The following is a 12,775-nucleotide window of genomic DNA, read 5'->3' on the forward strand; positions in this document are numbered from 1 at the left end:
TGAATGGAAATGGCACCTTTAATATTTTTATTATTTTATTGTTAAACTATTAATGATGTTACACAGTACAATTTCGTGTTTAACCCTGCAAATAAAAACAAAAACAAAAACAAATCATGATTCTTTCCATTTTAATTTTATTATTTTATTGCTTTTACCCACATATTCAAAGAGGAGAATCATGTCAGCAAGTTGATCTTTTCTTTTCGGTAGCAATTATTATTTATGATTATTATCATTGTTATTCATTCATTCATTCATAATATTAATATTAAAATTATTATTTTATGATGATAGCAGGGGGTGGAAAAGAGAGAAAGAGAGAAAGGTATGGTGTGTGTGTGGAAGAAGCGTGACGTTGAGACCATTCCAATTTCTTGCATACGTCGCTTTCGTCTGAAACTCTAAAGCTCCATTTTTACACACTAAGCTTTGCCTTTTTTAAATTCTTCAAATTTCTGTTAACTTTACCGGTTTTTTATTTCCTCTTCATTTTTTCTCTTTTTCTTATATCTTCCAAATAAATAATACTACATATTTAAATTTTTTTATGAATTAAATCTAATCAAATTAAATAATAAAATTTAAAATAATACTGAATATAACTGATTTTTATTATATTAAACTAATTTAATTAAATTTGATTAATAAAAAATTTAGATGTATAATATTATTCTTCTAAAAATTCTCCCTTGACATTTTATAAATTAATTTTTAAATAAAAATATTATATAGATTTAATTATTTTATTGGACTAAATTCTTAAAGTGGTCCATCAGATTCATAGTTTTCACCATTTCGGTCTTTTAAATTTAAAATTATTTTTATTGGTTTCCGAAATTTAATTTTGGACATCATATTGGTCCCTAAACCTTTTCTAGTACTGAATTAGTGAACTAACTGCTGAATTGACTCTAACTTGCCATGCTGAACATATGGCTAAACAGCGGCATTTCGTTTTGACTCTTAAACAAGGCAAAAATAACAAAATAAACAAGAGTTTATATGATGTGCAAATCATTATATCTTCCTTCATTTTTCAAAATTATATTTTTTTTGCCTTATTTAAGAGTTAAAACGAAATACACTATTTAACCATGTGTCTAGCATGGCAAATCAAAGTTAGCTCGTTGATTCAACATTGTAAAGTGTTCAGGGCTAATATGGTGTGTGAAATTGGATCTCGATGATCAATATAGTGAATTTTGAATTTGAGAGAGTACAATAGTAAAAGTCGTGAATCTAAGAGACCACCATAGAAATTTAGTCTATTTTATTTGTTCTTATAATTTTATTAGGGTTATTATAGTTTAAAATTTTAAGTTAAATTTTTATATTACATAAAAAATTTTAATTAGATCGTTTTTAATTATTTATTTTTTGTTAGAAACAATTTTGTTTATGTTCAGTGTATATATATATGAAGTAGGATGAATTATGAAATATTAACTTATTTCAAAATTAGTGTATTTTATTCTGAAAATAAACACTATTAAAGGTCTAATAATAATTTTTTATCTAATACAAAAATTTAATTATAAATTTTTAAATTATAAAAAATTAATTAAAAAATTATAAAAATTATAAAAATTAATAAAATAATTAAATTTATTATGAACAAACCAAAAATTAATAATTAAATTAATTATTATATAATTCTATATAAATATATACGTGTATTATTTAAATTTTTAATATTTATTTTATATTTTAATATATATTCTATATAAATAACTAATTTAATAATTTAATATTTATGTCATATAATATGGTTGTTTTTAGAAAGGGGTATAAGTGGTATAATTTTTTAAAATAGGTGAATGGAGTATAATACGAAGTTTTTTTATTTAAATAAAATAAATATTTAATTTACGAAAAATACATAAATGTTGGGGTATTTACGAAATTGCATAATTAGACATATTTCGGATGTTGAGAGAGGATTCCAAAAACAAGCGTATTTTAATGTCTAAGACTCCGTTATGTGATCGGGTAACACCGAGTCATATCTTGATTGCACCTGAGATATGTAATGGAGTCGAGATCGAGTGCTGAGCATCCGAGATATGCTAAAAAAAATGGGGTCTCAGCATCTAAGATAAGTTCGCATGCTTATGTAATGCCACAGCATACAAGATTAACGTCCATAACTACCATTTTTCACTTTTGTAACCTTTTGAATGATAGAATTTGAGTTTCTTCAGAAAATATAGTCCCCCAACAATATGTTTACGACGGAGACATCAACAGACTGAATGCTACTTGGCACGTAGTTGGAATTTTAGACTTTGAGGTTAGTAGTTTAATATATTTTTATTATTAGTGAATAATAAGTTCAGATATTTAGTCTTTAGTAACTTAGTTAATGGGGTATATATGGTGAGTATACCAAGTTAGAAGATCTATATTAATTTCGTTAGTATCTTTAGTATGGTTTTATAATTTGTATAATTGATTGTAAGTAATTGTTAATTGAGTAAAATAAATAAAATAGGTAAATAATTGTGTGTTGAGTTAAATAAAAAAAATAAGTAACTCTCGATTAAAATGTTAGCATACTTAAGTGGTATCTGTTGCATATAATATTATTGTTTACCTAGGTGGTTTAATAGTTTTTAGTAATTTGTAGCATCAATTAACGGTTTAGGCGAGATTAATATACTAGAGTAAATGTTATTAGAAATACATAGATCACGATTATTGTTGTCACGTCGTGTGACCTTGAGTCTCCCCTTGCCGGACATCCTGTTGCCTTATATAAGAGAGACTGGATTTGGGCATCCAATATAGTTGAGGGATTTCATATTTGATAATTCCTTGATCTCTACATTTGTCAAGCAGTGGAGGTTCGAGACCCACACGTTCCACCTTCCATGGGGCGAGGTTAGCATTATGCTCCAAGATGTTGCCTACCACGTTGGTCTACGCACTGTGGGCAAGTTGATCGGAGGTTACGCCCGAAACTTTCAGCGATGGCATGGACACCCCACGAGGGAATGGGTTGAGGATGCACTAGGCGTCAGGCCGCCACCACATTTCGAGGGAGCGAAGCAGTTTTTCGGGATGAGGATGACCTAGCTGAGGGATAGAGTTGCACACATTCCTGAGGGTATAGCTCCGGATATACTCCGTCAGTACGCCCAGTACTACTTGATAATGCTCATTGGGGGGTTTCTATTTTCGAACAAGTCTGCTACACTTGTCCCCTTAAGATGGTTGTCAGTTGTCACTATTGGAGGATTTCGACCGTTGCAGCCAGTTGTCATGGGGGTCTGCACTGCCATGTCATACCTATCACTCGTGCACCGCGGCAGGGCATGATGTGACTGACATTGCGGGGTGTATGCCACTTCTTATCTCATAGATCTACCATAGATTTATGTGTTTCAGTCCGGTGGGATACGATGTCGCCAGGTTTCCAGTTGCAGCTAGGTACGTATATGTGTGAAATAATTTTTAAGTTACCAACTAGTATACATTGAACATTTGTTAGCCATAATGAAATATAATTAGTTAAATTATGTTCAACTATTCTGCGTAGGTTGGTAAGACTGGGACAACAAAGTGGAAATCGTCATGATGGCAAGATCCAGAGTTTACGTCGTCGTATTGATGCCCTGACATTTGATAAGGCATGACGTTTTTTGTTCTAAATTTATTCAATTTATTGGTATATCGTTTCTAATTATGGTACTTTAACCCGATGTGAACAATTTCGGTGTACACCTTACGAGGATCTCCAGCTGCGTCAGATTTTGTCTAACTGGCTTATGAGTGACGGGGAGCTTTACACATGGAGGGATGTCGTTTCTATTGTCTGCTTTCACTTTGTCGAATTTCATCACGTTGACAGAGTGAAGAGGATATCAACCCGGTTAGTGGACAACATGACAGTCTTATCAGACTCAAAAATCACTCTCTCGTCACTGTGTTTGACTATTCCATTGGAATAAACTACAATAAAAAATAATTGATTATTCTCAATCAACACAAAACAGAGAAAAGAGAAAGAAAATATTAGTTTGTAAATTGTATGATGGGTGGTATTGGAATGGACTCTATAAATAGAGTCATTCTCCAACATATCTTAGGTGCAGAGACACCTGAACAACAAATACATATATCCCGAGTGCTAAGATCCAAAATAGAGCGTTGACTATATCTCAAACGCTGAGGGTAAAATTAGGGAATTGTATAGATCCTGGATGCTAAGACCCCATTTTTGTTTTTAACATACCTTGGATGCTCAGTACCCAATCTCGGCTCCATTACATATCTCGGATGTACCCAAAATATGACTTGGCGTTACCCGATCACAGAATAGGGTCTCAAATGTCGAGATACGTTTGTTTTTGGAATCTCCTTCAACATTCGAAATGTGACTAATTATGCAATTTCGTAAATATTCCAGTATTTATATATTTTTGTAAATAAAATATTTATTTTATTTAAATAAAAAATTTCAGTATACCAATATAATACACGTATATAAGATACTTTTACCTTTCACAATCTTTAAAAAGAAAATACTTATGTAGACAAAGATATCTATTAACTCAACAAAATAAAATATATTTTTATATATGAATTAGCTAAGAATAATAGAAACTGAAATTCTTGTCACTCTTTTCAATTGATATGGGAGAAACTATTTGTTAACTCGTACAAATGGAGGTGCTTACTTTGAATCTAAAATTAATATCTCCATACAAAAAAGTTCGTCAATTGAAAGGTAATATTTATTAAATAGGTACTTCAATTCTATTAACAATTAAAAAATCATAAAAAGAATATAATATTATTTGTCTAAACTCTAAAGTAAAGATAATCTGATATCTAATCAAGAAGATGATAATCATTACTGAAATATCTTGATGATAAAATCAATAGTTACAATGGTAAAATCAATAGTTACACATTAGTATGTCTATTTTATTTTTTTTTCATAATATCAAGTTTTTTTAGTTGTTTTTCCATGAGTTTGTTAAGGTAGAAATTCACATGCAGTTAATTTCATGTGAAATTTATAGTAAAAAATTATTAAATAACAATTTAGTCGAATCTATCAAATCATCTAACAATTCTCGATTATCAACTTCATATAAAGATAACTGCATGTGAGTCTTCACCTTTTACTATTTAAGAGATTGTTCAAAATTTTATACTATCTTAAGGTCTGTTTGGTTAAACGAATTATAAAATATTTTCATAAATTTTAAAATAGAAATATCATATTCTCATGTTTGGTTTAGGGTTTACGAAAATATTCTCATTTAAATTTTATTTCTAAGAATCAAAATACCACTATTTTTATTCCCACTTCTCCTCTTGGATATAATTAATTCCCATAGAAATAAAATCTGAATAACAAAAAAAGACCAAACCACCCTTACTTAATTTAGTTCTAACCCTTTCATAAGTTTTTCTATTCTCATTTTTTTATACCAAAATTTTAGCAGAGCCTTTTTTCCAAATTTATGGAAGTTTTACTGGCGTTAGTGCCGTCTCACCGTTAGATGTGTTTGAACTCTTTTTGACAGTAATTGAAACGCTTCTCGCCAGTGACACGCAGATCAAGACTAGCATTGCAATTGGTATGAGATCTTCCATCGCTCCTCCAACATCGACCACATCGCAGCTCAATACTCTCGCCTCGCCCTCCTTCTTGATCCTCATTACAACCCCTTTACCTTTGCCGTCCCACCGTTATTGTATGCTTGCCATTGTCATTGTGCCTCTGTCTGAATCTCAGGTAATAATAACTTGTTACATTATAAAAAATTAGATTGATGTAATAAGTTATTATTTAAATTTTTTTATTTTGACTACCTTATTTTCAGGAGTGGAGTCAGGTACAAGGAAAGAGGGACAATCGTCCCCCTTAATTTTAATTTTTTACATGTAAATTATATGTAAATTTCAGTTAGCCCCCTTTAAAATTTTATTTTAGTCTTATTTTATTATGTAAATATTTGTTGCCCCCTCTAATATTTCATCTAGCTCCGTCTTGCTTATTTTGTTCTTTAATGACATTATTGCCGAGGAAGTCAAGCTTGTGGAGAAATATTTGGGTATCCTATTTATTTGTTATATTTTCTCTAAACCTATTATCATGCATGTGTTTAATGAAATTTTGTCTCTTTTTTTAAGTAAAATCCAATAACTCAGAATTTTTGGAAATTAAAAAACCAGAAAAGGAAGACGTCGAGTGGACATAAAACCCAAAATGAAGATAAGTATTGAAATAACAATACTTGGGACCCAAAACCATGTTAAAAATTATTTTTATATTATTTTTGTATATAACAAGTCTTTGTATAAATATTAGTTTTGAAAAATAATATTTGTTTTGTTTTTTATTATATATCTTCTTTATATTTCTTACAAATATAAAAAATATAAATTTTTATTTTCTTTGCTATTTTATCAATCACATAAACTAAAAACAGAAGATATTATTTGTATATATAATATTTTTATAAAAAAAATTATGTTTTTTGATGTGTTTTATTAGGAATTTTTTATTAAAAAATAAAATTGGATGAAAAAAATACTATAACTGAATTTTTTTAAAAAATATACATTATGCATGAATTTTTTTTTACTTTTATTATCATAAAAAGAAATTACTTTTTCTTAAAAAATACTCTTCATCCCAGTTTTATATATCATACCACACATGGTTTAATTATATAGAAATAAAAAATAGAGACGAATGAGTCATAGTGACATCACGCTCTTGTCAGCATAGACATAACCCGATCATACTAATCCGTGCACCTTGCATATAGTGCTATTATATATATATATATATATATATATATATATATATATATATATATATATATATATATATATATATATATATATATATATATATATATATATATATATAGCTACAAAATTTCTTTTTAAAGATATTATTATTAAAAACAATTTTCGTTTCTATCTGATAAGTGCATCAAAAGTTAAAATGTTTAGTTTATTAGAAATTGAAATTCACAAGCTTAAGTGCAACTCCTTTGTTACGTTATTATCTAATTTATAATATATTTCATTGTATTTATTATTTACACATTAAATAATGAACCAAAGATAGATTAAGATTTGATTGTAAATTATCCACTAATAAAATATTATCATTTAATATTTTTATTCATTTTATTTATCATCACTTTACTCAAATAAATAATTCTTAAGAAACATCAAAATTAATATCAGAGTAATTCAAAGAAAATATTTTAAAAAATGCTTAATGATTGAAAAAAATAATAGTGAAAACACTCATATATTATTACATGTAAAATTGATATTTAAATAAAAAAAATTGAAAGTTATAATAACTCATTCTGCTAATTATTTTTTAATTTATAAATAAAAAATATTCTTTTGCATTTTTTTGTATTTTTAAAAAAATTGTACTCTTTTATATATTAAAAAAAATAATTAATATGATAAATTAGGACCCTCAATCGTTACTTTTTTTTAATAATAACAAAGTTTGAGAAAAAAAAAAGGCGCATGTTATGTATGTGTGGGGATTATCATTATAATAGCTACAATAGTTATACAAGCAATATTTAAAAAATATTATTAAAATTAAAATAATATATTTTTAATCGTTGAAAATACTTTACAATTTAAAAAATAAAAAAACATTGCAAAAATATAAAAAGAAAAATTACTTTAATTTAACAGCAGTTTTTAGGCGAGGGACGGATTCATATGTAAGTAAGTGGAGCCAAGTGTCCCAGTAGGGTTTAAAATTTTTTTACTTAATACATACTAATAAAATTTATTTATCCCCCTTATATAATTAAATTTGACTCCACTATAATTTTACTTCACTCATTAATTTTAATTATGTAAAAATAAATGATAATTTAAGATTTAAATAAATTTGTTACAATAACTTTTAAAAAAGAGTGAAACAATTATAGATTTGTTATTTTATAATTGTAATTAATAAATAAATTTTAAAATTTAAAAAAATTTATTTATATATTTGTGAATATCACTATTGTGTCGTGTATATATATTATACTAGTGTTAAACCCGTGCGATGCACGGACTTATATTTAAATTTGATAAGTTAAATTAAAAATAATATTTTATAATCATATATTTTTTAAATTTAGTATAACACTATCATCATCGTTATATAATAAACGTGTTAAATATGTTGTTTTATCTTTATTCAAAGTAAAATATGAATAGAAGAGTTCGAAGTTTATAATATTCTTGAACCATAAGGAGGGAGATAAAAAAAAGAACATATATAACTGTAATAATAACATGTTAATTTTACCCTAAATTTTATATCAAAAAGCTAATAAAAATTTATCGACAACCTAGTATCTTACTAACTTCATTAGAAAATCATTGGATGTTGTGCTCCTTGTTACACATTTCATTTCAAATTTGAAAAAAGAGTTATAGATAAATTAGTTATATCTATAGTAAAGATTTGTACAAAAGTGTAAATCATAACATGCTATTTAAATGAAAATAATATTATTCTTACCTAAATATTATTAAAAACCTCTTTGAACACGACATTTGTTGTTGATGACTTTGGATTGCCGTCTTCGTTTAGAATTAAAATCCTGAGGCCACTGCGACTCTTAACTCTTGACAAAGCAACATAAAGTTGTCTATGGGTGAACACTGATTTTGGCAAATAAAGCCATACATGTGATAATGATTGACCCTGACTCATGTTAATGGTCAAGGAGGGTATTTGCCAAAATCAGTGTTCACCCATAGACATTCTTTTATGGTTAAGTGGAGACCATAAGATAACAACGACAACTCAAATTGATCAATTAATATCTTCAGAGTTGCCAGATCCTGCTCAGCATCCAAAATTGTTTAGAGCTGTATCTACATATATGATTCATGGACCATGTGGTAGAGCATTCTCAAAATCTCCCTGCATGAAAGATGGGTACTGCACCAAATATTATCCCAAGACATTCAGTAAAACCACAGTTATCGATGATAGTGGATACCCATCATATAGAAGACGAGACACAGGGGTGGTTACTGAGAAGAAGGGAGTCCATATGAATAATAGGAATGTGGTTCCATACAATGCATATCTACTGATGTCTTATCAAGCGCATGTTAATGTAGAGTACTGCAACAAGTCGAATGCTATCAAATATTTGTTCAAGTATGTGAATAAAGGTCCAGACAGGGTAGCAGTTGGAGTTACAAAGGAAGCTTCCAGTGGAGAGGATGCTCAGGTTATTGATGAGATCAAACAATTCTATGATTGCAGATATTTGTCTGCATGTGAGGCTGTGTGGAGAACCTTAGCGTATGATATTCATCAAAGGTGGCCTTCAGTGATGAGATTAACTTTTCATTTGCCTGGAGAGCAAAATATCATCTTTAAAGATGATGACGATCATGAAGAAATTGTGGAAGAAGAGGAAGGAAAATGTACAATGTTCTTAGCATGGATAGAGGCCAATAAAAAATTTGAAGCAGGTCAAACTTTGACGTATGCTGAGTTTCCAAATCAATTTGTTTATGATAGAGAATCAAGGGTGTGGCATCCACGCAAAAGAGGGTATTCTATCGGGAGGTTAAATTATGTTCCACCGGGTACAGGTGATATTTATTATATGAGAATTTTGTTAGCTGTTCAGAGAGGTTGCACAACATATGAGTCTATTAGGACAGTTAATGGAATTACATATTCTAGCTTCCAAGATGCTTGCTATTCCATGGGACTACTGTGCGATGATAGGAAATTCATTGCAGCTATTAATGAGGTAGCTGAACTTGCATCTGGTCATCAATTGAGAAAATTATTTGCGATGCTACTGATATCTAATATCATTAGCAACCCAGAGCGTGTTTGGAATGCAACTTGGACATTATTGGCTACTGGAATACTATATTAGAGGAGAAAAGCTTTGAAAAACCAAGGTATTTTACTATGTCTTTTTTTATATCAAGATTGTATTCTCTTATTATCTTTATTTTTATTAAGAATATTAATAATTTTATTTTAGAATTATTTATTAAATATTTCATAAAACCACTATGTGCTTTTTCTAGGACTAAGCATGACTGATGACGACTTGAAAAACCTCTGCCTTATTGAGATTGAGAAGATACTCAACAGCAATGCGAGATCTTTAAGAGACTATCAATCAATGCCATATCCTGAGATGTCTCATGTTCGCCTTTTTCAGAATAAGCTAATAGAGGAGGAGTTAGCATATGACACAAATGAGTTGACTCATACAAACTTATATACAGAACAAAAGATGACTCATGAGCAAAGGTTAGTATTTGATGAGATACTCAATGCTGTTGTTACAGACTCTGGTGGTTTTTACTTCGTTTATGGGCATGGTGGGTGCGGTAAGACATTTATTTGGAATGGACTTTCTTCTGCTATTCGATCTAGAGAAAAAATTGTTTTAAATGTCGCATCCAGTGGAATTGCTTCTTTACTCCTACCTGGTGGCAGAACGGCTCATTCTAGATTTTCAATACCCATTACAATTACTGATGAATCTACTTGCAACATCAAGCATGGCAGTTTGAAGGCTGAGCTGCTCATCCAAAGTAGCTTAATAATTTGGGATGAAGCTCCAATGCTCAATAAAATGTGCTTTGAAGCACTTGATCGGACGCTCAGGGATCTTATGTCAGTTACCGATCAACATAAGATACATCAACCATTTGGTGGTAAGGTTGTTATTCTAGGAGGTGATTTCAGACAGATACTTCCGGTGATTCCGAAAGGAAGTAGACACGATATATTGGCATCCGCTATTAACTCATCCCATCTGTGGTCATTTTGTAAGGTTCTGAAACTGCATACGAATATGAGGCTTCTAATGTCTTCTTCGGATCAAGATGAAGGTGAAATGAAGAGATTTGCTAATTGGATACTTGATGTTGGAAATAGAAATATTGGCTCTGTTGTTGGTGATGAATCAGAAGTTGAAATTCCAAATGATCTATTGATTACAACTACTGATGACCCTCTCTCTCATTTGGTAGACTTTGCATATCCAAATTTGTTGCAAAACATGTCAGATTACAGGTATTTTCAGAGTAGGGCAATTCTTGCACCCACGCTTGAGAGTGTCGAGAAGGTAAACGATTTTGTCTTGACAATCTTTCCAGGGATGGAAAAGGAGTATTTGAGCTCTGACACAACATGTCAAGCTGATGAGAATGAAGATGTACAACAAGAGTGGTTCACACCAGAGTTCCTAAATGACATCAAATGTTCGGGACTACCCAATCACAAGTTGACTTTGAAGCCAGGAGTCGCTGTAATGCTACTGCGAAACATAGACCAGACTTCAGGTTTATGCAACGGGACAAGATTAATAGTTAACGAACTTGGCAGCAATGTAATTGGAGCGACAGTAGTGACCGGTAGAAATATTGGAGATAAAGTGTACATTCCAAGAATGAACTTGATCCCTTCAGATTCAGGATTGCCATTTAAGTTCCAACGGAGACAATTTCCATTGACAGTATGCTTTGCAATGACCATTAACAAGAGTCAAGGTCAATCATTATCACATGTAGGGCTTTATTTGTCAAAATCAGTGTTTACCCATGGACAACTTTATGTTGCTTTGTCAAGAGTTAAGAGTCGCAGTGGGCTCAGGGTTTTAATTCTAGATGAAGACGGCAATCCAAAGTCATTAACAACAAATGTCGTGTTCAAAGAGGTTTTTAATAATATTTAGGTAAGAATAATATTATTTTTATTTTAATAGCATGTTATGATTTATACTTTTGTACAAATATTTACTATAGATATTACTAATTTATCTATAACTCTTTTTTCAGATTTGAAATGAAATGTGTAACAAGGAGCACAACATCCTATGCCAATTGCTTTTCTAATGAAGTTAGTAAGATACTAGGTTATCGATCGATAAATTTTTATTAGCTTTTTATACAAAATTTAGTGTAAAATTAACATGCTATTATTACAGTTATATATGTTCTTATTTTTTTCATGTCTGCCTCCTTATGATTTAAGAATATTATAAACTTCAAACTTTTCTATTTATATTTTACTTTGAATAAAGATAAAACAACATATTTAACACGTTTATTATATAACGACGATGATAGTGTTATACTAAATTTAAAAAAATATATAGTTATAAAATATTATTTTTAATTTAACTTATCAAATTTATATATATATATTTGATTATTTGTTCAAAACAAAAGTAACTACTAATTTAATATTTAAAAGATTTAAATATAGACAAAATAATCGTTGAATGATTTAAAAATTGTGATAAAAATAATTAATAAATATTATATTTATTAAAAGTGACCAAAAAAACTTTTGTATTTGACAAATGACATATTTATTTAATCTAAATTGTTTTGCCAACGTTTGAATAAATATTTAGAAGATGCACAAAAATATTTAGAGCAAAATTTGATTTTTAGATTTTTTTATTTTTCAAAAAAAATTAATCATTCACAATAATAAAAATTTTAAAAAATTCAGTTGACATAAAATTATAAATTTTTGAGAATAAAAATATCTTATTTTTTAATATTACTTGCAAAAAATTACATCAAAATATGACATCTAAAGTTTTTTTAGAATATATATATTTAAAGTATATCTAGTTTTTCGAAACTTATTTGTTGTTAACATCTTTTAGAGTTATTTTTTATTATCAATGGAAAAATAACTATTAAATATTAATATTAAATTAAAAATGAATTATAAAAATATTAATTTTATAGTGACTATTAAATA

General features: G+C 28.9%; 2 protein-coding genes across 2 annotated transcripts; both read left to right on the forward strand.

Annotated features, from left to right (window-relative positions):
- The first annotated feature begins 8,723 nt into the window (after nucleotides 1–8,723).
- LOC130933695 (uncharacterized) lies at nucleotides 8,724–9,914 on the forward strand. Its single transcript, XM_057863314.1, has one exon. The coding sequence runs from the start codon at nucleotides 8,724–8,726 to the stop codon at nucleotides 9,912–9,914; it is 1,191 nt and encodes a 396-aa protein (XP_057719297.1).
- Nucleotides 9,915–10,079: 165 nt separating this feature from the next.
- LOC130933696 (ATP-dependent DNA helicase RRM3-like) lies at nucleotides 10,080–11,732 on the forward strand. The gene has a single exon (XM_057863315.1). The coding sequence runs from the start codon at nucleotides 10,080–10,082 to the stop codon at nucleotides 11,730–11,732; it is 1,653 nt and encodes a 550-aa protein (XP_057719298.1).
- Nucleotides 11,733–12,775: the final 1,043 nt, after the last annotated feature.

Source organism: Arachis stenosperma, chromosome 6 (genome assembly GCF_014773155.1).
Source record: "Arachis stenosperma cultivar V10309 chromosome 6, arast.V10309.gnm1.PFL2, whole genome shotgun sequence".
Classification (NCBI taxonomy): domain Eukaryota; kingdom Viridiplantae; phylum Streptophyta; class Magnoliopsida; order Fabales; family Fabaceae; genus Arachis; species Arachis stenosperma.

Coding starts and splice junctions, on each gene's coding strand:
- LOC130933695 (XM_057863314.1), top strand. CDS start 8,724: ATGGTCAAGGAGGGTATTTGCCAAAATCAGTGTTCACCCATAGACATT.
- LOC130933696 (XM_057863315.1), top strand. CDS start 10,080: ATGACTGATGACGACTTGAAAAACCTCTGCCTTATTGAGATTGAGAAG.